General features: G+C 39.3%; 1 protein-coding gene across 9 annotated transcripts in view; it reads right to left on the bottom strand.

Moving 5' to 3' along the window:
* NLGN1 (neuroligin 1) overlaps positions 1-27,490 on the bottom strand; it is a 423,896-nt gene that overhangs the window by 268,658 nt on the left and 127,748 nt on the right. For 5 of the 9 annotated variants that reach the window (XM_068691890.1, XM_068691891.1, XM_068691892.1 and 2 more), the window contains exons 2-3: positions 25,246-26,051; positions 24,739-24,798 (exon numbers count right to left, since the gene is read on the bottom strand). In XM_068691890.1, the coding sequence (XP_068547991.1) occupies positions 24,739-24,798; positions 25,246-25,738 (553 nt within the window). In that variant the 5' untranslated portion in view covers positions 25,739-26,051. The remainder of the gene's footprint in view (positions 1-24,738; positions 24,799-25,245; positions 26,052-27,490) is intronic. The other 4 variants (XM_068691898.1, XM_068691896.1, XM_068691897.1 and 1 more) reach the window with 1 other exon arrangement.

Raw genomic sequence — 27,490 nt, 5'->3', positions numbered from 1 at the left:
ACAGACAGCATTAGGCCTGATAGCCCTGCTTCCTTTTACATGGAAGTCAATGGGAATTTTGTGCATTTAAAGAAGATAAAATTGGGCCTTTTATTATGGCCATACTGTGAGCTTCTTTCTCACACTGCTGAATAGTTCCTCAATGGAATAGTGCCATTGACTGTAATGAAGCTATTCCAATATAGTGCTAAAGGAGTGACTGAGTCAACCTGAAATGTCTCAGAAGGATCCTGATTGCCTCACAGGAGGGGATCGAGATACTGGAGAAAATTTTCTCCAAGTTTCTTATGTGACACTTTCTCTGTGCCACTGCATTGAGGGCAGAGGGATGAAAGGTTTGGTACCAGGTCTCACAGCTCAGAAACTCAGGGGTTCTGGGGATGGGATTGGCTGCCGAAATACAGATGCCTCTTTAATAGCCAAGACATTTGTAGAGACCAGCAGAGGACACAGGACATCGGGGAGAGATTTGTCCTTCTGGAGTTCAGCGAGACAGACCAGCCCGAATCCCAAGGGGTGGGCAGGTATCCAGGTACCCACTTTCCCCGTGGGCACTCAAGAGCAGTTTTCCCATTATGTAGCGCACATGGGGGGCACAGCTTTGCACACCAATGTAATATACAACAAATTTGCATGTACATCTTTCCCAACTAAAGCCATCTTGATTTTTGTTCTGTTTCTGAATTCATATGCGGTTTATCACAATCTGTCCTAATGATCTAAGAAAATTTGTTTCTTACGTAAAAAGAAATAGAAAGTAACTGAAAGAAACAAAACTGCTGTGACAAATTGTAACCAAAAGGAAATGATTGCTGAGTACACTATGTTTAAATCCCCAAGAGCAGGAAAAAAAAGTACAAGATTTCGGCTACTGACACAGACAATAATTTCTAATTATCAGTAACTGCTCATATGTGATTAGCACAGACCTAACAAATGATCATATGTTTACAGCATTTATTTTGTTCTTTCTGCTGAAGCTGTCTCTGTAGGAATTATATGTTACCATTGCTTTGCACATAAACATTTCTTCATGAAAAAGGCTGTGGACAAGCCTAACTCCCTTGCCAGTACAGTCTCCAGTCTTCTGACTCAGGTATGTAAATACCATGGATCATTGTGACATAATCTTTCTTAAAAAAAATCATTAACATGAAAATGAAGTTTTATATATATATGTATGTATTATCAACACCAAGAAAATGATTATCCACCAAGTAAAGACAATGATGCACCAGTGGATAAGTGATCAATATTGTTGTGTTTTTTTTTGTTGTTTTTTTTTGTCTCCAAATCTAACAGCAATACAGTCTTTCTTATGACTTTTTTCTACTTTTAAAACACACGAAAATTTCAGGGAAAAAAAAAAAAAGAAAAAAAAAGGATGAGATTTGAAGGCAAATTTAACTTGTAAATAATATATACCTGTTGTGCTGATGCATGAGAGTGACTGCCACTGCTCGTGCACCATTCCTAGAGCTTACACAGGGCAGCCTAGCTGACTGATTGTGGAGCCGTAAAGCCAGGGATAACAGTGGGCCTGAGATATTTCACCACATTACAGGGGCCACAGCAACAACACCAAGAACTCTTCCACATAGAAAATGCAGTGAGGAGATTATTTTTAGGCTGGTACACTTTGAATTGTTTTGCTATGCAAAACTTCCTGAATTCCCACTTATTTATACCTAAATATTGACACAGCTCCCTCTGCAGTAGAAGCTGAGCATGGAAGTCCATTTCACCACGTATGTGCTAGGCTTGCTGGCTGGGGAGCGACAAATCTCCGTTTCCTGGTATTCCTTTCCCTCGTTTTGACAAGTTTATGAATTAAATACCCCTATCACTCACGCCGTTTGCGCGATCTACCCAAATGGCCGTCGCGCTGCTCTCAGAGTACATGCTAGCAGATCAGGTCCCAGAGTAATATCTTTCTAACACTTCAGTAATTCCATTCGCAGGGCTTTACGGGTTTAAAAGCAATGCTATTCCTGCAGAGAGTTACCCCAACTATTTCCTACAGCGCAGGAGCTGTAAGGTCACGAAGCGACTGAGCCTACCCTTGTTTCATAAGCAGCTTCCTTCAACAGCTGTAATATCTGGGACGAGTGCTCGGAGAGTGTCATTTGGCCTCACTGAGTGATTCATTGTGTACTGGAAAACTGCTCTGCATTCTTCTGGATGTCTTCGCAGCGTAGACAGGACAAAGCCCCATTTAGCTGGAAGCCCAGCATAGTGGCTCATTATTCACCTGCCACGGCAGGCACAATATTGTGAGGGCTTCTAGACAATGGTGAAAATTTCCACCTACTTTTTATAGGAACACACTCCATTTTCTACTTTTGTATCCCGAGGAACAGAAGCTGCATACAGACAGACTGAGCGTAGGGAAATAGGAGTCTTTTTTTTTTTTTTTTTTTTTCCTATAGTAAAAGAAAAATAAATTGCCATAGTGGTTTGATAACTACCACAGGATGCTCAGGGCCCAATGATCCTGCCTCAGCATCAATAATACATACTCAGGAGGGAGCAAGGGAGAGAGGGAGATGGAGGGGGGGAGAAGGAGGCAGAGGAGAGATGGAAATAAGCCACTCAGTCCTCCCCTGTGTTTCTGGCAGAGCTCTGGCAGTGCTGGCAGCTCCACATGCGGCCATGCCGGCAGGACCCCTGCCTCCTGTTGGGTGGCCAGACATGCCTTGCTTCTGCTCAGCCCCTCTGCTCCAGCCCCTCAGAGCCTGATCTCACAGGAGGATCAATCCACATCTTCAATCTTCTTCTTACACCTGGTGCAGAAGCTTTCACTGATTTGGGGATGAATACATTTCAGACGCCACACCAAAGCAAATGCACTCTCTCCAAAAGCACTGCATTCAACAGCTGGGTTTTTCCTAAAGTATATTTTTGCTCAGAGCAGTAATAATTCAATAAAACTAAGAGGTGCCTTTAACAGTTTTCCTCTCAAATGTGTGTCCTGTAATACACTGCTGCACAGGGATATCCTCAGTGCTCTTGTGAAGGCTTTTAGCAGAGAAAGATTTCTACCTCAGCAGGGAAGTAAACAGTATCAGCAGGCTCTACAGCAGTCCCCTAAATGGCACCTGCATTTAATTTCTACATAGTCCTTCCAGCACTCTTTGTCTTTGTTTTGGTTGCCACCTCCTCATTTGTCAAACTCATCACTGTCACATTTTCAGGAGGCGTACGTTCCAGCAAGGCATATATTCTAGCTACATTCACTTACTGCATGCCCGCGTTGCAAAGATCATAAAAAGGTATTTGGGAAACAAACGCTTCAAAAACCCATGCTGCATCCCTGCGGAGATTGCCACCTACTTCCTATTAAGCCAAAGCATGCCATATGTTTTAAGGGCTTTTAACCTCCTTTCTTCCTTGTACAGCTCTGCACGCAAAATCACGCTCCTGGTTCTGCTGCTGTAGGACCTGCTTGTGGCTGGGCGGGCAGGGAAGAAAGGGAGGGGAGAAGGAAGGGAAAGAGATTGTACAGCCAAAGTGGGGTGCTTCTGTAATGTAACCCACAATATGAGTGACTGTTTCTTTGGCTCAGATGAAGAGTATTCTCTGCATTAAACCTCTCCACGCAGGAAGGCTGCTGCAGGACAGTCGTGCTGCAGAGGTGCTCTCCTATAGCAGGGGGTTCCCTGCTGCATGCAAGTGACTTGTGAAAACCTTACAATCCATTTACAAATCCCCTTGGGGAAAAGTATGCACACACCTTCTCCTTTTGTGTCATCCCAAAAGGCCAGGAGAAACTATTCTGTGTCCAGGAAAAGTGGGGGCTTTGCCATCAGTGACAAATTGTCACTATCAGTTTTCTTGTTTGCAATTGTTGGTAAGCCACAAATCTCACCGCGCTTGGTGTCATTTCTTAAGCCTCAGCTTCTGAAGCAAAAGGCTACATGAAAATTTCAGCTAATGTCTTCCTAAGCTTTGTGATCGCTGAATACACCTTGGAAAGGTGAAGTTAAAAATTTGGGGAAAAGGATGCAAATTAAAATAGCTCAAGGCATTTTTTCTCTGATCTCAAATAGGGGGCATGGTGAGGGCAGCAAGTCATTTCCAACTTTTTATTCCTATAACTGGGGGAGGGAATCAATTTATTACTGTATTATGACTTAATTAATAAAAAGAACATATGCATAAATCATTTGGCATCCTGATTTATAATTAATATCATAATAAACCCCCACAAGCACTAAAATAATACATGTATTATGCTGTTTGACATGTTTATTTCATATGAACACCAATTTATGCATTAGCTACAATGCTAATTAGAACTTCGCTGCTGTACTGTCTGATACTTTAAAGATTTAAACTAGACTAATGTTTAATTGTGGAAGATCAAGTAGATAATTCATATCATGGCTTTCTTAATCCAATTTTACTACAGTCCGTAAGGAAATGAACTACCTCTCCTCCAGGACATCACCCCAGAATTTAAGTGCATACATGTTAACATTCAGGTAATGACAAACACAGGAAATTATAAAATTCTTCAGAAAGAAACAGTGTGAATTTGATCTTTGCATTATAGAGAAGGCAAACTTAAGTGAAATGTCCGCCATGAGAAGCATGAGAGTGTCCTATGGAATTATGCTATAGAAATCCTCAGAATTTTGTAGTTCACTGTGTCACTTTAAAGGCTTCTTTAAAAAAATCCTTCTGCCTTTGCTGCAGCGGATATCTTTTCTGTGCTAACCACATAAACTATCAAATCAATCCCTTTGATTTCAAAGGGATGAAGATTTCACCCTCTTTTGTGGTAGTTTTCAGGAGGTTTTTTTAAGCTGCCATAAAGAGACTTTTCCTCATTTCCATATGAACATGCATTTTCATGTTCTTTCTCTGAAACTCCTGCTAGATTTTCCATGTGGTTTTCAGATTTATAGGACCTGTGGGGACTTTCTGTCTGTATCACTCTAAAGAAATTATATTAAAACAACATTAAGTCTGCTGTGTCAAAGGCTCAGAGGTTAGGAAACACCAGAATTAAGTTAAACTCATCTAATTTGGCCTCCTATGCAAATGCCTTATGAAACTGGCTACAGTCTATAATTACATGCTCCCATCTACCCCAAGCCAGCCTCAGAGCATGAGTGAACATAGGTTCTCCATCAACCAGCCACAGCAGCTCTCTGTGCAAGATGGATTTCTCTTAAACCTTGTCTTGTCAAACTGCCACGAGGTCCTCACTGACCTTTTTGCACAAAATTCAGTCTGAAGCTGATACCAGCACAGATTGTTCTGAATTAAATAAATAAATAAATAATAATAATAATAATAATAATTAATTAAATGGGTAAAGCAACTTTATCTGTAGGAATCCCTGCCTTCCATACCTGTAATAAAGGTGTGGCAAAGCTGTATGCCATGATGGGAAGGCAAACGAGCTGTGGAAACCACGCGGCACGAGCTGGCACGATGCTGCTGACTGCCACGAGTGAAAACTGCTTCACAGAGGCTGGTGACTGCAGAGTGCTTCTTCACAAAGCACCCTGGGATTAAAGGTGTCGCTTTGTGAAAAAAGGAAAAAAAAGTACAGATGTACAGCATCAACACTGTGTTCTGTGACTGTCGTGTACCATGAATTATTAACTATTTTGGAAGTGTAAATATTTATGGTTATTGTTCAAAGGAGCAGTCTGCCTTCTGCTCTAGTCTTTAACATTACATTAGTTTGCTGCTACCTACCCTTAAGCTTCATTGGATTTTCCACTTTAAATGACAACTTTTTTTGCAGTGCTTAACTTCTCCCGCAACACTCACTGTGATTTATGACCGACACTCTCATTTTAAAGAGAAATACAAAGAGGCTGTCAGTTCAAAGTTGACATGCAAAGGTAAAAAAAAATAAATAAGGTGTGCCTTTTCTTCCGCTCTGTTATGTACAAAATTTTAAAAGTTTGCTTTGGTTTTCAAAACAGTTTCCAAATACACAGGCTTCTCCTGTTTTTCACAACAGAAATTGGGCCAGGAAGATTCTACAGAAGCTGGGAAAATCAGGAACTTCATCAACTCAAAGGCAGTCAGACAGATTTTGACTTCTGAAAGGATGAATACTAAGAACAAAAATGATTTTAGACACCTAAAGTCCTATTTTTCCTATGTAAAGGCAGAACCCCAGTGTAGATAACCAAGGTATCATTTCCTGGCCCCTAAAAATAAAAGCTCTGGGATGAGCTAAGTCAAGCACTCCCTTTCCTCTAAGATAAGCAAAAGTAAATTTAAGAAGATTAAAGTTCTAAACTTCATTAAAGTTGTAAAGTTCATCAGCTTTTGTCTACATGAAGAAAACCACAGCCCTTTTTTTCTTTTTCTTTTTTTTCTAAATCACATGTAAAATTACTTTCTGATATTTATAGTAGGTGCTTTAGCCAACATGCCTCATATTACTGTAATAAAATCACTAAAAGATACTTGCATACTAACATACACATCTCAATAAATAAACACAGAACGTATTCATGTTGATACAAGATACCTGCTTGCCTCACCACTGGTAAAACCTACCACAGCTGTGGGGAGATGCTGCCTTCCTCGCCCATGCCGTCATCACCCTGCTGCTTCTCTGGCCCCTTTGCTGCCCTGTGCCCCCTTGCCAGGCCCCAGCCACTTGTCCAGGCTGGGGCTCCCCTGCTGAGAGTTGGGATGAAGCTGAGCAACACCAGGGGGGTACAGGAGCACAAGGCCAAAGGCAACGTCTCTGAGCTCTTTCGCAGCCTACCTGCATTCTTCCTGCATGAATTATAGGTAGCTGAAGCAAAACACATTGTTTGTATCTCTTTGATAAATTCTCTGTTGGAAGTATGCTCCTGTATTGCTATTTCCCTTGATTTCAATTGCTATGCAGGTTAGGATTTTTTTGCTTTCCCTAAAAAAAATAAAAAGTACCATAAATACTTGTCTGGAGCAACACAGAGGCTGTGGGCTGGAAGACTGATGTAACATGGCAGAAGCACTTCTGAAGGCTTGATTGTAATCCTCAGTGTTGAGTTGCTATTAAATTTTTATAGAAATACTGGATTAAATAGTTTTTTTTACTTCTTTCTTTTTGAAGAATTTTGCACATCTTTACCACTAAAACGCTCTGTAATGTACAAAGTAACAGGGACTTTCAATTCTAATGATGTTGTTTTTCTGCCTTTTCTACTTCCCGTGTTTCTGTCAATCTGAGGAACAAAAATGAAGTCAGTTCACTCTGATTTCAGTTGGGTTCAAGTTAATTTTTATCTCAGGCAATCTTGTGTTATCTCATGAGAGAGTATCTGAGATACAGAAATCTAAAGAATTATAGCTTAATAAATACTAATAAGATTAAAAATCCATAAAATGTACCCTTAGCTTTTATTTTATCTTGCTTTGATTTACAAAATCTAAAAATTCATCTTAATTTCATCTAGCAATGATTCTTTAATATACAACATGCATTTTCTATATCACCAGTTTACCAATGATTTCAGCTACCGCAAGGGTAACTCCCAAGCACAAAGTAATCAGTAGGTTACTACAAGCCTGTCTTATAATTATTTAATCTGAATACCATTTCGTTAAAAATAAATAACACAGCTTCTTTCTTCCTGCTTGAGAGAGAGAGAGAGAATCTCCAGCTTCCTCCCAAAAATATGTTGGGTACCAGAGTTTCTTAGCTGTTACGCTGCACCTGGAGCAGAATTTTAACACTGTATGTGCTGCTACATGCACAAAAACACAGATGCAGCCAAGAAGACAGTCCTATCATTAAAGTATTCAATTTTTAAAATGCTAGTAATTTTAATTGTGGAAACCAATAAAATATATTTGCAAAGTGGAAAATGCTTGAAAGATATTTTTTTTTAAAACATTTTTTAAAGAAAATATAGGTTTTTAATCAATGAGGGTGAGTGTTCTTTCACTATTCACAAGAAATGAGGGCAAGAGTACAGCAGAATCTGGATTACATCAGCCTGGCAGCAAGATAAGGTCAATTAGGGATCAGATTTTTGCTAATTCAGGTCTACGTTTTATTACTGGGAGGAATTACTCTGATTCACCAAGTGAGAGCAAAACAATAACGCAGTTCATTCCTGCCTACCGCAGAGCATAAAATGAGTATGGATATTGAAAAGCCATGCTCATGGAAACCCTGGAATTAATGCACTTGTCATTGTATTCTACACAATCTAGATTCCCCTGAAAAAAAATCTGGGCCATTAAAATAACACAGAAAACTTTGACTGAGTACAATGCTTTTGCGGCATCTGCTGCCAGAACAAATGGCATGATGACTCCAAGAAAGACATAAAAGTCATTTTAATTATCTCTTCTTTGAAGGAGGCATTGGCTGAAGCCAGACAGGTTGAATCCAAACCTGACTTTTTGCAATGCTCAAGGTGAAACCCAGATGTGCTGTTCAGGCCCTCGCTACTTCCAGAGTCAGTTATCAGGGATATCAGCGCTTCCCATGAAACTGCTAAGCACTTAACATCTGCTCCGACAGTCAGCATTTCGGCGCGTTGCTGGATCTGTGAAGTCTCACACCAAATGCAGCAAACAAATAATGAGCACTTCCTATGGGGAATGGCATTTCAGCAGTGCCAGGTGCAAACCCACAAAATCAAAGGGAGGTGTGGGCAGCGTTCACAGTTCACCAAACACTGCATTTTTCCCATTTTTCTGAGCCAAAAACATGATAGGTGCAATACAGTTTGTCCTGTAGCTTTAGCATCTTTAACGCTACAATTCAAATCTGAATCTAATTTTTGTGGAATTATTTCCTAATATTTCCAGCCTTCCCTGAACATCCTTCTAAACAGACACAAATACAAAGCTGTAAAGGTGACACAGTAAAAACATAACTGAAGTTGGTGATCTCATAAAAGCAATTAGCACTTGCTGAAGTTGCAAAGGGTGGCAGTCTCCCTGCTGCCCTGGCAGGGAAACTTGCACTGCAGTCAGACGCTCTGTTCTTTATGCTATGTTGTTATAACAGGCAAGTACAAGGTTGCTGATTGTGCATTCATTCCCATGTATAGCTTTTGGCTGATCATTTTGTCTACAGACTTCGCTCTTCTATCTCAAAATATTCCACCTTACAGTTAGTGAAAAGAAAGTTACAGTAAATAAGCAAATTAAAGCAACTCCAAGTACAGAAGGCCAACATCAATGTTTGGTTTTTTTTTGTTACATCTTCGCAGGGTGAAAGTACCCGAACATACAAATATTTGGCTGGCTCAGAATTCAGACAGTGACTGTAATTATGCCTACATTATAACGACATTTTAAGTTGATTTACAGACATCTCATTGCTGCTTTAAACAGCCAAAGCAATGTCCACGGGCTATCTGGTCCTTAGAAGACATTCTTCCAGTTGCAGCAAACTATGGGACAAATTCTGCACACAGCCTCAGCTCTTTGTGGGGCATCATCAGGAAAGGGATGCCTGCAAGCAGGCACAGGTGGGCTACAGCAGCCCTTTCCACTGAGCAAAGGGCTAGGAAAAAGAAGTCTTTTTTTTTCCTTGAGGCAACAATTTGTATTTTCTAACACATATTTTTATGTGCTGTGGCTGATTATTCTATCATACATTATACAGCTTAATATTTCTTCGCTTTGAGTGATCTCTGTAGCAGCAGTTGTAGCCCGTGGTACAGTCACACCGAACGCTGCGAGGCACGCCACCACACAACACCGTACACCATAACAGAGTCACTGGGAAATAATGTCAGCCTTTGTGGGTTTCTGTATGCGAAGTCTCACCTATTCACCTCTGCTTACTCTGAGTTGTGTATACACACTTCTATTCTTTGTGCTTATCCTTTCATGCATCTAAAAATAAAATCACTTTAGAGGGAAAGCAGAAAATGATAATGGTCCTACACGAGAATAGCGACAAAGTTCAAAAAGCAGCTCCAGCGTGCAGCTGATGCAGCGACGTGCTGTCACACTGCCTCGGGAAGGCCAGGCCTGCCCTGGCTGCTGTCACTGCAGCAAAGAAAGCCCCTGCTAAGTGCTAAATCTGTCATTACATCCTCAAAACGGGTGATTTTCCTTTGCTGTGGGTGGATTTTGGGAACGGTCCCTCACTGGCTCACACACGAACTAGCCACAATGGGAGAGAGACCCGTAGGTCCTCATTTGAGATGTGCGCTTGCTTCTGCCACCCATTGAGTTAAATGATTACATTCAGGACGTGAAAGAGCACCACTAAGATGCTGAGTGGTAAACACACAAATCAGGTCAATCCTTTTGCTTTCCTTGTAATCCCTGTACGTTATTTGTTACTGGCTTTTACTGCTGCTTCCTTCTCCTCTTCCAGCACTCTGCGCACGCACCCAGGCACTCCTGCTCTCCTTCTCCTTCACGCCATGTATTATGGCAATCCCTTCTTATCAAAACTCCTGTATTCTGTTCTACTTTACTACATCCACTGGCTTTATATCTTCACCTCTGTTGTCTTTTCTTCACCGTAAATTCTCTAGAGCAGGGAACTTGTTTTCTCCAAGTTTGGACTAAAGCCTGTAAATTTACAGCACTCTAGGAATGTTTGATAACAGCACGTAAATAATTAATAAAAGCTGCAGCAATCCTTTCTTTTGCTGTATTTGGAAGCAGTAAGGCTGCAAGTCAAGTGGGAGGCAGAAAATATTTCATGGGCTAAGATAAGACTTGAGTCTCGCCCCTGTAGGGGGTAACTGACTGACAAATACTTGCACTTAGGAAAGATCAGGATTAAGTTGTGCAGGAATTAAAGACAAGAAGCATTGCCTCAGCAACGTGAAACATAAAAGCAGCCCAGGAGCATCATAAACAGCCTGGCCCAAAAAATAAGGGATGCCGAAGGGATAAAAAGAATGGGATGTTTTAACTTCAGCTCCACAACGGCATGTAGTCTCTTTCCCTCTCTGTGTGTGACTTTGCAGAAGTCCACTCTTTTGTCCTAGTTTCTCCATCTTCAGTATAAAGGAAAATTTTAAAAGCGATAGTGGCAAATGAATAGCTCAGGATTTTTTAGCCCTAAAGAGGTAGTAAATGTTTCTAAACTGAAACTGAAAATAAATAAATTAATTAATTAATTAATTTAAAAAAATAAAGACAAGCCAGACAGAATAATAACTGTGAGATCAGGAAGCACAGAAAATATAAAGAAGAAGGTAAAAGAGATTTGTTATTATAGGAGAGTCCATGATGCAAGACAGGTATAAAATTATTTAGAGAAAAAGAGAAAATAAGGCTGGAGGAAAAAAAGTCACAGAAAGGAAAAAGACATTTATCTATCCCAGGTACAATTTTCAAAACCTTCTACATAACATTCAAATCCCCTGTACCTACATTAAATTTATGAGTCTTCATCTTTTAGAGATGGAGATTTGGTCTTGGCCTTGCTAAACTTGAATCTTGTGATTGACTTTTATGTGACCAGGAATTTACCCACGGAGTGCAAATGGGTACAGGTGCTTTCAACTGGAGCACAACAGAAAGGCCTTTATGGATTTTCGTGCCTTCAAAATAATCAATAATGTAATCCCGACACTTATGTCAGTTTTGCAGCTAAATATCCTAGTTTATGAAGGCAATCAAGTACTTTGGCACCAAAGAATTGTAACTGCACTCAAAGAAATTTGAACCTGAAAAGTGCAGGGACAAAACCAGAAGACACTATGTCTGGCACTGAATGCTTAATCAGGCGAAACATCATAAAAACACAGCAAAAAATAATTGTCAAGGGCAGTAAATTACTTGATTTTAGTGCAGTGAAGTCTTCAAAATTAGTTCTTTTTTAGAACAGAGACATAATGACTAGTTTCAGAATAGATATTGGCACAGCAGGGCACACAAAAGCCCTGATTACCAGCCGTATGATGGAATCTTTAGTTAATATTTGTTCTATTTCAGTGTTGAATTCTGACCTTTCCTCTTTGACTTCAGCTGGTCAAAATCTAAACCTTTCTGAATTTATTTAATACCAGATAACTGTTTCTAAATTGCCAGAATATTAGGTCACGTGCTCCCTTTAAGGATGAAGAAAAAAATGCACTTTGCAGAGTTCTTCTGTCACTTTTCAACTTCAGCTAATTCTGAAGTAGCAAGATGTGTAACAGATGTAACATCACTTGTGATGCAAGAGTTCTTGAACTAGTTTTAGGAAAAGAAAAAGAAAAAAGGACCAATTAAAGCGTATTATTCTGGTTCTAACCAAGGAGCAAGGCCCGATACTGGGCTCTCCCTAAGTACTATGAATCTTGAGCGTGATTCTGATGGCTTTCACCTTTACTTAAAGAAGATCTGGCATTCTGCAATCTCAAACCTGTGCTCCTCTGCAGTCCTCAGTGAGAAAAGAAGGGGATAAAATCTTGTTCCAGATTTTAATACTAGACTAAGCCAGCAGAAGCTTCTTTGTTAACTCCTAAGTCGGTGATCATCCTGCATCTTTTTTCACCTCTTTGCACATACAGCAAATATGTGGGAAAATATTTCTTGATATTTCAGAGCTCTAACTGCTGCATGGGAGCCTCCTCACCAATTGATTTACATCCACAACTCCTCTTTCAACAGCTTCCTTCCCAAATTAAACATGCTAATGATTTTCTATGCAAAATTTAACAACCTAATAGGCTGAACAAGTCAAATGAAAATACACTAATTGTTGCCTTTGATGTACACTATTCAGCCAATTCTTTCATGAAAACAGTATACTAGCATTAGCTGTAATACTTACTAAAATATATATTAAAAAGAGGAGCTCATAAATATATATATATATATACATGCTAAGAAAATGACACTGCAGGCTGTAGAAAATACAACTTTGAGGCTTAGAACTGACAAGATTGGCAATTATACACTGGAAAATGTTTTTCACAGGAACCCTGAAAACAAACAGCTAAAGAATGAATCAACCTTTATCTGAATTAGCTAGTGTTTGTTCATAACACTTGGTTTATGAAATAAAAGTATCCCAAATAAGATTACAGACAAAATAATAAATACAGAATGACATGAGAGATAATAAAAAGATGGTGACAGAACAGAAGGCATCTGCCTAACCCCAGGGATCTGAAATAAGTTCCCCAAGAAACCTCCCAATTGCTTTAAAAATGAGATTTCCATGTGCATGTGTATATATTTCTCCTAGAGTACATGCAGTGAGGTGTGGTTTAGCCTAGGAAGAGCATCACAGAGTTTCACTGCACAGATTGGTACCGATCCTGTCCTCCAACCCAGTTCTGAAGGTGATGCTCTGTGCCACTGCGGTCCTAACAGATGTAAAGAAAACAGAGATGCAAACAAACAATAACAGGATAAATATTCTCTAAAGATATACGACGACACAATATTACTTTCTATTGCTTTGTCTTTAAGAGTTTGCTTATAATGATCTGATAATCTAATCTAATTGATCTCTCCAAGTACTTTTGTGGCTCTAATCACTACAGTATCTGATTAGTGGAACAGATCCATACTTAAATCTCCAGATTTAATAACTAAATCTATACTTGAAATAGAGTCATGCAAGTTCACCAGAGGAAAGGGCCAGATGCTGCTTAGCTAACGGACGATGGAGGGAAAGGGAAAAAGCTCACAAGGGCCAGAATGACTGGAAAGGGACATGTGGCCCTGTGTCAAATCATCCCTCTGCAACCAAAGTCCATTTAAACAGCAAATTTCTGGGGTTACAGAAGTAAAGTGGGACTGTGACATAACTAATAGGGGCAGAATTAAAACTGAGCTACTCTTTATGGCTTGCTCTCCTTCGAACTGTCATCATTGGAGGCATAAAGTCCAATTATTATTATAATTTCTTTGTTTTCTTCTGGGCTTGCACTTCATCAGCCTCAAAATTATGACATTTCCTGAATATATTTCAATGGCTTCTTAACCTTTCTAGCTCCTGAGTGCAGTACACCGGCACACAGCACTTGTCAGAGATTTCAGCAGTGAAGAGGTTAACCCCCCAAACCGCTAATAACAACAACAGTATTCACTGAGCCAGATAATCACTCACACAGAATTTCAATCCAAAGTCACTTAAAATTCAAAAGAAAGCACTGTATTTCTTTAAGGAAGTGACAGCATTTAGAAGAATATTCATAATTCAAACAACAGGCCTGAATCTGACTTACTGCTGAGTTTATCTATTTTTAATCAGGGGATATTAAGGGCTAGCTTTTGCTCTACTTCAGGTCAAACTTATTTTGTAACATCCCCCGTAAGAAATGTCCAAGTCCTCAGCTGAGTCGTGGTGGTCAGACCACTGGGGCAATGCAGCCATCAGGCCTGGGAGGGCTGCGGAGCATTTTTAGTAAATCACCTGCTTCTTCCTTTCCTGATCAACTGCTGCTTGTGTGGCTAATCAGGCAAATGAGCTTGTAGTTTAGTATATCAAAGCTCTGAGCAGGAAAATGGCAACTAATACAGGTGAGCAAACTCTGGATAAAAAAAAAAAAAAAAAATTAAAAAAAAATCAGTTCTGCTATTTAAAACTGCAGAAGGATTTCTGCACTGCCTGCTTCTTGGTCTTACTTTGCCTAGAGGGAAAGAGCCTTTTAATCCTATTTCTCTGCTCGGTGCAAGGCAGCGTGCACCTGCTTCCACGTGTGTGTCAGGAGCCTTCTTTGCTGTCAGATCCCCTTCCTGCTCCTCTCAGCTCAGCTTCTGTCTCCCCGCTCACCTCCGCGAGGGAATGGCCCTCGCCTGCCTCACCGCATCTCGGTAGCCATCGTTCAGAGATGTCAGGAGAAGAAACAAAATCAGCCTGTCAAAAACACATGACTGCTTCACAGTTCAAGGGGCAATGTTCTGCTTCACGTGTGAACGACACGGAATGTAATGCACACAGAAGGGGAGGCGAGGAATTTCTGCTAACGGGCCCAGATTCAGGACGGGGGGACTTTTACGGTGACCTCGTCAGCATTCATCCTTTTCTCTGTAAAACATGAGCACACGTTTCATACGATCTGGTATCAAAATGTGCTTTAGGCCAGGTAATGCCTCCTATACTTCAAGTCTTGCAACTGCAACGCTGCAAGAATTGCCAGGTAATCAAGAGTTTCACGGCACTTTGAAGAAAAGGCAATTGATGCATCTTTTGTTTCCTCTTTTATGTGAGACTTCATCTTTGGAAACTTCACATCAAGAGACTGCAGGTGCTTCAGCACTTAAGTATAGCAATTATTTTTTGTTTCAAAAGTTATTGTTTCTAGCAAAAATAACCTATTTGTGATTAATGAATGTCTCGCTTAATGACTGAAAAATGCAGAACATAAACTTAATTCCCTTTCCTGTTCCGCAGAGTGCAGCGGTTAATTGATTCATATGGAGGGGTACTTCATCGGAGTTTAGCATGGAGAAACAGCGAAAGGACCAAGAATTTAAAATCTAGCTTTACAGCCTAATGATTTCTTGTGAAATTTCCTGAAATAAACCTGCCTCTACACCAGCTATACAGCAATATTTCATGGATCCGAGGTGCTATATAGATCATGGGGCACTATCATTACTGGAAGCAGTCTCAGAGCAAGTAAATGTGCAAAATCTGATGCAGTACCTGTTTGGCTCATGCATGTGTCTTAGGTCTGGCCTTCAGCAACTAAGTTTGGATTTTAAAAAATCTCCAATACCTTGGCACTTTAAAATAAATATGAAAACTTACAAACATGAATTTTGCAGTGAAATGAGACAAATTGTACCAGCTTTTCTTTGAGCTTTCAAATCTGCTTGTGGCTGTGTATGTACACAGACCATATAGATAAATGCCTGGTTCATATTCTGTTACCACTGGGTCCATCTCCTTGAGACAATTGCTTTGGGAATGAGGACTCTCAGGACTAAATTCTCATTGTTTCAGAGAGATCCCACTGGTGATTGGTATGTGCTGTTTCCCCGTTCACTACATTAATACTAATATATTAAAGAATAAAAGCAAAAAATGTTGACAGAAGATAAAAAAATCTGCCACAGAGCTGGAATGGAGCTTGACAACTAAGATGGTGCTCAGCTTCTGGTTAAAGGGCAGCATGTCCTCAGAGAAATACCACAACCATCTGAGCAGATCAGTGCTCGTGGGGGCTGCCTCAGCAGGGAACCTTGACACAAGATGGTGTAACGAGGGAGGCCTTCTCCTGGCCATGGAGAGATGATCTCTTGGCAGCTCCAGGATCTCCTCCCTCTTGGGGGTTTGCTCCCATCCTTTTGTGGGACCTCCTGAAGTAGAGTAGATCCTGTAAGCCCCCATTGACCAAGCTTGGGTAAAACCAAACTGATATGAACCAAGGGAATTAAACGGGAGGTTTGTCTAACCTGCCTGGATGCATCTCAATAATTGGGAGAAATGTGCATGAGTCATTCCCCTAGCAAAACTGGGAGCAAAGGCTGGAGGAGGAGCTCCAGCTGGCAGGTGGGAGGTAAGCAGCCGGTGTACGGGACCAGTGCTCCCCCAGATGGGCTGTGTGTGGCTGCGGGCTGCCCCGAGCCACGGCCTGCCAGCGGGGTACTGGCAGCAAAACCAGGGTGGATGAGGCGGTAAGGGTGGTTGCCTGGTTGCCAGTCACACCATGGGTGCTCTGTTGTACACCAGTCACTTATTTCAAATCACTGAATGATGAAATAAGCCTAAAAATTGCATATGCCTTCCTGCCATTTTCAATTACTTTTAAAATTAACTGAAGTGAGAGAAGAGAGATCATCTGTACACTACGGAAAGTTGACATGACAGAGGATGAGAAATCTGTGATCTTGAGGTTTTGGTAGCCATTTGGAAGCCATTCTGGCATATGCTGTCCCTGCCCATCATTCCTACACACGCCGAGGGATAGAAGAGGAGATGTTCTGTAGGGCTCCTCTGCACCCACACCACTTGATGCACCTCCTGTGCTTGGAGCATCACAGACCTGGGCTACCACAACAATTTCCTTCTCTCTTCCCCCGGTACCTGGAACTGCAGCATTTAGACATCCCCATATCCAGGCAGATCATCAAAACTCAGCATGTAAGGAAAGCCTCCTTATATTTTTCTTTTTCTCATCATCTTGAACCAACTGTTGGATAGGTTTTTCCCTCTGTCTAAGTACAGGCTGTGCTTTCACATAGATCCTTTTTTGCTCTGGGCTGAGCCTTCTAGAAAGATTCAGCAAGCTGTGCAATCTTCATCTTACACAATGCCCCTCTCCATTAAATATCTGCAGACAATTTTTAGGTGTAGGAATATAGAGAACAGAAAGTAATGACAGAAAGGCAATAGAGACAAATCCTTTTCCATGAGCTCTGTGAAATCTTTTCTCAAAATAACTTTGGAGGGGTTTTACTGCCAGATCATAATGTGGATGAATCACTTCTGATATTTCTGATAAAACAATATTCAAAACTTCAAAATCACTTCCAATTCATTTATGCCACCATTTAATTAGGGCTTCTGCAACATGTTACAAGGACGTCATTATCCCCTATAATTGTATAATAATTACAATTTTTAATGAAATAATTGCAAGTACACTAGATGTGTAGATATAATTATGATAATTACATAAATACCTGATTTTCAGCTAATAATTAAAGAAGGCCTTTACAAAAAGGGTGAAATTTAACAAATGGAAGCTTGCCAGAAAACAAATACAAATAATAAACGGCTGTCTCTCCTATAGATTTTGACTTACTAAATTCTCTCTTTATGTATGATAATATGATTTTTCCATGCATTATAAAATAGTATAAGGATAAAAAAATTATTTAAACAAATATTAAATCATACAGAAAGACCACAGCACTTTGCCGCCGCAGGGCCTGAACCCAAAACACTGCCATAAATACAGCCCAAACCTAATTATCCTATGTGATAACTGAGCATCTCACAAGACATTGAATTGTAAATTACTGTCAAAAGAAAGAAAATATGAATAGCACCCACAACAGCATTCAAACTGTGCTCTGATTCCTCGGCTGCCATAAAGGCACAGATCCTGGACCACCACAAAATACTCAGGAAAAGGCCCACGTGCAGTCCCTGACAGCTGCTGAGGGACTGCCAGCCCTCCTTCAGGGCACAGCACTCCAGCACAGCTGCTGCTAAAGCTTACCAGTCATACCATCTATGATCTTCTCCCAAAATGCATCTTCTGGGTCAAATCTGCTGGCTAACAGAGAAAACCTGCAGGAGGTTTTTTTCTCCTTCTGCCTTCCTTGGTGGACAGACCTTTACAAGGCAATTTCAGAAAAAGACTTCCAGAGCTTTGACAACTGAAGACCCAGAAATTCTTCAGCAGGGTAATTTTCCTTCTCCTCAAACACATACCTAAGACTAAACTTACTGTGCATTTACTGCACTAGCAGTATGAATAGAAAAGACAAAATTCATCTTCAATAAAAAGCCCATAGAAAAATTCCAGCAGGGCAGATTCTGATTACTGCTCTGATAGCATGAAGGAATATTAGAAGAATTCCCACAGCAGAGGAATTAGCAACGTGATTTACTGTTGCTGCTGAAGTTTGACACCACAGCAAAACTCTGGAAGGGAAAACAGCTCCAGCACCTGCACTGTACAGTTTCTGTACCTCTGGCAATCTCTGCACTAACTTATAGCAGCCTCAGGGTGGCTGATTATGGCCAGAAACATATGAGGTATTAGAAGATAGGTGCAAACATAGCTTAATGTCAGCTTTGTCCTACTTCTCTTAGGCTTATATTGTTTGGGGCTGCTGCTTTTTAGGATAAAACTTCATTAGAAGCATGAGAAAGTAATATATGAGATATTAATATTAAAACAGAAGGAAACGGATTGATGTCCCCCAAACAAATCTCATTTATGTTAAGCTCATTAAAGCAGCGGGGTTCTGAATGTAGAATATAATTAATAATACTATACGTATCAAAGTAGAGGAGACACGTATATTTGACAACATAAAGTAAGTAAAAAGGAAGAGGGTTAAAGAATCACAAGTGAAAAGAATTTGGTAAAAAAAATGGAATTATACTGGAGCAATATTCAAGTTATAAGAGGATTATTAACATTATAATTGAGATGATCTTTAAGAATGGCTTGACATCATGTTTCAAGCTTCAAAAAATATGCAAGGAATATTAAAAATGTTTGTATCCATGTGTATTATAAGGAAAAAAAAAATGAAGGGCATGAACACAGAGCAGAAAAAGAAATAACAATACAGGAAAAAAACAATGACAAAAAAGCAAGCAGAAAATCGCAGCTATCCAAAAGTCATGTGAGTTACTCAAAAATTCCCTCTGAAAATGCACAAACATACTTCTGTAGCTATTTCTTCTGAAACTTTGTCCAATCTGGCTTTATATGCTAAATTAGAAAATAGCAGATTGAAAGGATAACCACATCACAGTTATTTGCTGGGTACAACTGGCCCAACCCAAGGAAGGCAATGGGAAGAAGCACAAAGCAGTTTTATCTGACTTAGTATTAGCAGGGAAACATCACTATTTTAGAGCCTTTGTGTGGGAGGATGTAGAAAATGAAAAGCAAGCAGTAAAATAATGGACAAGGAACGGAATTAGATCAGAATTTAAGACCTGTTAGAGCTATAAGCACTGTCAAGGTGTATGAGCAAAGCAATGACAGCACGATGACTTTGTGGTCAGCAAGAGCTCAGAGCCTGAACAACTAGACATTTCAGGAGGACTTTGACCAGTGTTGATGGCGTTTAAGATGACTGGAGTCTTAAAATGCAGTCTGCAAAATCTTCTATTGTCAAGCATTGGCTCACCCAGAAAGAGAACTGTGGAAAGTACATCGGAGTTTAAGCATTTTATGTTATTTCAAATATGACATAAACCTACTGCACATCTTTGAAAAATGCTGCTAACTGACACTAACAGCTTTAGATTGTGAAAGGATGAAAAGGTCTGTACAAGACAATGTTTGCTTCATTATCTTCTTCAATGTATTACTAGTATAATAGGAAATACTGCTGTGGTATCTGAGGAATGAAAAACAGGAACACAGTGCTTCAAAAAGGAACAGAAAAAATGGAGCAATCTTGGTGTTTTAGCAGATAGCACCAGCGTTTGGAATTACAGACTACATCTGTGCCTGCAGGGATGGGTACCGGCCTCACGAGGGCAGAATGAGTTGGAGGAGCCAGCAAGGATGAATGGGGGCAAGACCTCAAATGCGTACAGGCAACTATGACACAAATATATTACAGGCAAATCAGTCATTATGAATTTTTGAAGCTGCCTAATGCAAAATATACATCCTTTGGTTGCTATACACCAAATAAACACTGAAGTATCTCTATGGGCTTTGACACTCAATTTCAAGTCACCACAAGCCCTGGAAATGGTCTGCAAATGTATGTTCTTAGCCCACTGGCAGTGCAATGTAATTTGACAAAGCTGAGCCTGCAGTGATGGAAGCACACACCTTAGATTTCCTTCTTTTCATTTATATGACCGTGGAGAAAAAATATCTAAATCATTTTTCAACAGTATGGCATCTACAATTCCATCACTTTGATATCATTTTCTACATGAGATATTTAAATAAATAAATAAATAAATAAATAAATAAATATATCTGATAATCAATCACTAAATTTTGCCAGTATAAAAGCACATTTCACCAGGTCTAAGCTTGTACTTTACCCACTGATTTCAGAGCTGAAAAAGGAGAATGGAAAGAAGTTTATTTAATAATGGCTGTAGCAACTGTATAGGTTGCATTAACTTCTTCTTCCAAAACTGGATTGTAAGTCAAACAGCTCTGAGGTAGTTGAATACAGACCTGGAACAAACATCCGACAGAAGCAAAGGGTAACAGGCTAAATTGGACTCTTTTCATATCTTCCTAGATTTATGAAAAATGTTTCATGTTGCTAAGCTTAAAAGCCTTGAAGTTATCTATGCCATTTATGAATCACAATTGATGTAAGATATTCTCTATGGAAAACAATGAATGTTCAGTGCAGGATGAGATGATAGCGCTGTGATTTTTGTTTCATTTCTGAAAGTGTATTTGTATGTATGTATATACATTCCTATGCATCCATAGTAATCACAGCCATAACCCAGAAAGTATGGTGGTAGGAGCTTTGCTCTCTGAAAATCAAGTAGCCCATTAGGAGGCATAAATATTAATAGAGCTGTCTCATACTACACTCTCAAATGAGATAGTTCAGATCATGATTCTTTGCATTTAAAATTTATTCACTGCACTGACTAGAATAAGAAACAGAATCCACATGCGAAGAAGTCACTGATGTTGGGCAGTCTCCTAGCCACTGGTAATTCCTAAACATAAAAGTAAGGATCAAGTGATTTCTTTCCTTATTCCACTCCCAATTCTCCTACAAATACTAACGTCTCACAAACTAATTCCATGATATCCAGTATATATCATATTTTCTATGAAAACCACTCTCACATCTTCACATTCAGAAATCTTCAGGCAATACAAATGCTTTTATACAGGTTCCTAGAAAAAGGCACACCGTCATCCCAAGTGCAGAATACATATCTGGGGTTCCTTTTAGTGGTCATACCAGTAACAATTTTCAAAATTCCTTTTTATAATTGTTGTTAAAGTTTAAAGTAGGAAAATCGCAGTCCAAACTCTTGCAATGCAAACAGATGGATATACGGGATATATGTCATTGAAAAAACAGAAGCTTGCAGCTAAAGCAGAATGTACAATCCTTCTAAGAGATAATAAGTTACCCTGTCATTCTAGATCACAAGTAAAATATTCATGCTTTGACTATAAAAGTAAAATAGAGATTAGAAACACTAAACAGAGCATAAAGCTATTCATCTGTTTCCTAGAAATGATGCAAAAGTTTGCATCATCAAAGAGATTTGGGAAGTACCACATGATCAACAATGTAATTAATATCAGGCAGTAAAATGCTGTTATCTAGGATATAATCTCAATTCCATTAGAACTTACAACTGTGGAATCTAGCCTCTAAGAAAATAACACAAAATTAATTAGATGCATTTGTAAAGATTTTCTAAAGCCATCCCTAGCAAATAGAGGTATTCTGCTTGTATGCATACCCATAACAGAATTAGCAACCGCTGACCTTCGCATACATTATTCTACATGATAAGCAAAAGATATGAAAACAGATGATCTTTCCTTACTTATTGAATCAGTAAACTGAAAATGTAATATACTAAAAAATAAGCAATGACACTGAGCAGAAATCGTGCTATATTGCCTCCTTCCTTTTCACCCAGCTCCCATCCTATCATTTTGTAGTTCTGCAGCGTGCATATCAAAATCCCACCAACACATGGTAATGGTTATAATTCCCATTACAACATCTAGCATGACTTGCAGATAAAATTGCTTTCATTTCTACATCCATCTTCATCAGATTACTTCCTGTTCTTCAAAATTTTTAATTTCCTCATGTCCCTCAGCTGACAATTGAATATAGCTACTAATTTGTTTATCTAATAAAATCTATTTCACATAATCAGAAAGCTCTGAACAGTATATAAGATAGTGTACTGTTGGTGTGGTCACTTCTAATTTATATATCCTGTATTAATTAAGCAGATGGTATCAAAATCTGCCTCTCACTGTCCTATTTTCTCTTTTCAGTAACCTTCTTCCCTAAGTGTAATGAAACGACTCCAAACTAAATCCAGCAAAAGAGGCAGTATTGTTCCTTTCTTCCTTCTCATACAAAACCGTTGTGGGTCATTTCCAAGCTAGTGTTTGTTGCTAGTAAAATGCCCTTACTCTGTTGCAACTTTGTTCTACAACATGATTCATTTTACTACTAGGTTTGAAGGCAATCCAGGCCAAGGGTAACCTGAGGCTGTGTATGAGCACAGAGCAGAGGGTGAGCTACTCCGAGAACAAGGATGACTATGGCTCTGCCAACTGCCCAGGCTAAAGGTATTCAGGAGTTCTCTGCACTTGTCAACGAGAAAAGGTAGGCTTCTGCTGCTCTTTATTGTGCTGTTATGTGCAATGAATTAAACTGGCAGGGTACCTACTGAATTTCAAATAACTCTCTCTTTATTCTCCTTCAGGCTCACAGGACAATAAACATGACTTTCTCATCTACTGGGCTCTCCTTCCCTTTATTTTTGCTTTTTTTTTTTTTTTTTCCTGATTTTTTAAAATATCCTCTCATAGGAAAATATGCTTTCTGAGAACAATGATGGAGATCTGCATCTTTATTTATGACTTTGTGAATCAGCGTCTGGGTGATAGGAAGTGAAAGTTGCTCAGCTAATTACACACGCTTGATGAACTGCGTAATAACTGCTGCAGCATTGCACATTAATTGAATGCATATAAATGACAGCAGTTATTCTAACTTGAATGATGTGTGAAGAAGTGACGTTGCTCACTGTACCCTGATTATCTTTGATTCCAACTTTGGGAATCCAGCTTAACCAACTGTATTTTAGAATACTGAGGAAAAAATCCCCAATAGAAACATCAGAAGTTGACTCAAAGCCCAACGATTTAAAAACAAATTGAATTGCCTTAAGTTACTGAAAGTGGATTTAGACATCTAAAAAAGCATACACTGAGCGACTCCAATTAACAATTAATAATTAACAACTAGCTGCAATTAACAGTCAGTAGGAACTGCAAGAGCAAAAGCCTTGGAAAATAAGGCCACCTTCATTTAGATGCCTAGATATGGCTTTAAAAACTAATCTGAGTTAATAGAGTTGGAACAATTTCCCACTATGACACTTTCCTAAAATGCATTTTTCTGGAGTGGCAGCAACAAACAGCAACTTATATTAAAAATATGGATTACAGATAATAGATAATAGTGTATTTCCACTGTTCTGTTTACCATAAGTGCTCTAAATTCAAATGGAGTCCAACTATTACACAGCACATTATTTTAGAGATAATAATAAGGAAAAATAACTTGTTACAAAACAAATGTGAACAGTAGTACAAAATTAGTACTTTAAAGTAGTTACCAAATACCTGCTGCAAATCAATACCAAAATATACCTTCTATGTCACGTATCAATTGCTTTGGGAATTTGCAAATATCCACAAAGAAATCTGCAAATCCTCCCATGCTAATACTAAAATGATAGAAGCCAAGTTTCCAAAGCTTCCAGAGCGGCCTAGTTTCCAAAGTATCATGTCACAATATTTCAACATTTCTCTACATCCCTATTAAGACTTTCACTTTTACAAAGAGAGCCGTAATCACAAAATACAGGAAATCAGCACTCACTTTTCGAAACGTGTAAACAAAAAGAAGTGTTTCACAAAAACATCCCAGGAAAGTTAACGCTGGTCCAAGAAAGCAGTGTGCATCAGGTAGGAAGTCAATGCGGATTTTCAGCTCTGCTTTGCTACGATACCTAATAGCCATTTTGCAACACCACTGGGTTATAGAGCTGTGGAGTTGGGCCAGCAACTTCAGTGGCCCCCAGGCATGAAAGCCACCTCCTGTGCATGCATATACAACATCAGGTGTCAACATGAGGGACAGACACTCCTCTAAACCATGGGGCCAAGACAGAGAAGCTGCCAATAGGGCCAGCTCAAGACAGTAAAAGAGAGATGATCAATGCAACTGAGTTCAGACTTCACAAATGTTATCTTCTCATCTGCTTTACACGGTCCTCTCTTTAAATACTTTTCTGGCTTTGTTAGGACGAGATAGTCCCTAACTGTTCACTTCATAGCATCAGCAAATCAGCCTCTTTCAGCTGTATTATATGTTCTTCCTTTGCAAGGTTTCGATTTTTCCCCCATTTTTTTTTGTCCACTTTATACATACCTCCTTTTCTACAAATTTTCTTGCCGGGTTTTCTGGCACATTCCTTGGATATTCTTTTGACTGAAAAATGAATAGAAGACTAGAAAATAACATGGAGCTCCGTCACAGACAGTAGGAGCATGCAACACCACTATCTAACTTAAATATGACCTGCTTTATTAGGTGCGGAAGAATCTCAACCTCTTGTGCCTGCACATGCAATGGATAAGATGTTGATGCATCTTCCCAGAAGTCAGTGGGTGGCAATGAGAATTAGGTACCAACTTTGACCTAAAAATACACGTGCTGTGGGAGAAAAAAAAACACGAGTGTAGACAGAAAAATTTAAAAAATAATAATAAATTAAAAGGACAGATGCATACAAAGAAAAGCAGCATGCAGACATGTAATATGCTGGCATGCCAACAAAGAAAGCCATGCATGCTAACAGTACACATGAATTAATATTGTTAGAACGTAGAACAGGAAAATAAAAAGATCTCCCTGTTTCGTCTGCTATTAACTCACCATCCTCGGTTGGGACATAGATATTTAAATAGAGGCAGTCTTCATTCTGATCTTGTACATAGGTGGAAACTACATCCAAGTTATTAGTAAACCACACGGGAAGCATGACTTCAGGCAACCTGCCTTCTATAATGTTCTGGGGACACACTGGAGCAAACTGAGTGGTATTTTTGATATCTGCCCAGGGAGACGGAGGCTCAGGAGGTTGGAAGCGGCGCTCCCCTGTTGGAGGGGCAGCATACGGAACCCCAAGAAACTGAATAACAGGCCCCAAAATTTCATTATTTAGTTCCTTCTTAATCCCTCTTATCTTGCCAAAGTTGGTGGTCACCACTGGGTTGGTATCATCCAATTTTTGGGAGGACACAGCTGCAGCGTGAAGCAAAAATCCAAGTATAGAGAAAGCAAAAGTGGCATTCAATCCCATGTGTAACAGGCGGACTATCATCGCTCTCCATACACAGTTCAGCCACATGGATCTTGGAAAGGCCATGGTCCCACATTAGTTGTGTGACTACAATGAAGCAATCTTATTTGTATCCACTGGTGTAAAAAGAGGGCAACCAAAGGAAACAGATCAAGTTTCCTAAATAGGAGCCTGTCAGAAAAATCTCAAAAGGCTTTTCATGCGGTAAGTATCTTCCATTGATTTCACACTTATTGAAGCTGCATCTTCACTCAGCACTATTTATCAGACTACATCCTATTGACAATTCTGTTTTCCATAGCAGCAATATGAAGAGAGCGGCCATTTACTGCAGAATCCCCTCTTATAAATCAAATCCAGTTAGCCGCAGGTCTATATCCTGGAGAAAATGAAAATAAATCATTAGTATGAAAGAGCTAATATGGGCAGAGTGATAACTAGGTGTTTCACAAGTTATGTGCATACATTAATAGTTGCTAGAGTCATGTAAGTAAAATTGCACTAGTTTATGGTACCATGAGATGGCGGGTGAAGCACTGATTACTGGATTATCTACAATGTCACCTGCTGAATTTAGAGATTTTTCAGAAGAAACAGGTCTGACAGAAAATGCATTTTTAAACTTCACCTTTTCAAGAGCAAGCACTTTGCTGCCAGGCCCCATTAAATAAGTGTTTGCGTTAATATTTTATTTAAGTGAATCATTTTATAATCAATTTTCACCTTGTTTGCACAAGTTTAGTTATCAAAAAGGATGGAATTATTTCTCAAAGCAAAAGAGTGAAATTAAGATAGACAGGCATACTGAAGACTCTAAGCATTTTATTTAATCAAAAGCAGATTAGAATACATTCAAACATTTGTTTGCTTATTTAAATTCCAACTTCTGATTCAAACATTAAGGCAACTGCCATATTTTTATAAGAATAACATAAATTACCATACTTTCTATGGTATTTGTTTCCCCACAGTTTGCTGACAGGTAATGAAAAACACCTGAATTTTTGGCAGAGTGAAAGATTCACAACAGCAGTAAAGGTCCACAGTCTGCTCCCACTGAAGTGAATGGCAAACTCTGAATTTGCACATAAGGATGCCTGGACTTCAGCATTAAAAAAAAAATAAGATAAATAAATGTAAAAGGGTATCAACAGGCACTTGAGTGATGGGGCTGTACATCACAATTTTTACTTTGGGCCAATCCTGTATTGTTTTTAAACTACTCACAAATGAAAACACACAATCAATGCACTCAATTCCTACCATCCTTAATTTACAATATAAACAATAAACATTCCCATAGGACAGTGAAAATCCATATACCCACCCACGTGCTGACTGAACAGTACCCTAGAAAAATAATCAGTTAGGATCAGGGACTGCATAATCTCAAATTCCAGATTCTATTTTCAACTATGTTAGCTCAGAGGTTGTCACACAAGGCAGTGTTCCAGCACTTCTGAAAATTGCTCGGTGCATATCATTATATCTTCCATATTCATGTTAAACATATTTCTAACACGATTTACAATATTCTATTATTTAAAATGCAGTGTGATACACAACATAGCAGTGTAATTTTACGCTCCCTATTAAGCAGTGTGTAAAACACAAGAAATGTGTTTTGCTTTGCATAGGAAACATTTTAAACCACCTGCTTTTGAATAGCATTGGCAGCTTTAATGAGAATTGTTTTTTTATCATGTCTATACACATTGTAGAGAGAATTCAAAGGAACGGCTTGTCTAATAGTCAGACTACCCTGCAGTTTGGGTTATTAAAAAGGAGATTGTAAAAGCTATATAGGACAGCAGGAGA

This window comes from Anas acuta, chromosome 9, assembly GCF_963932015.1.
Source record: "Anas acuta chromosome 9, bAnaAcu1.1, whole genome shotgun sequence".
In the NCBI taxonomy this organism is placed as follows: domain Eukaryota; kingdom Metazoa; phylum Chordata; class Aves; order Anseriformes; family Anatidae; genus Anas; species Anas acuta.
The sequence above is the reverse complement of the archived record's forward strand: the minus strand, read 5'-3'. Positions and strand labels throughout refer to the sequence as shown.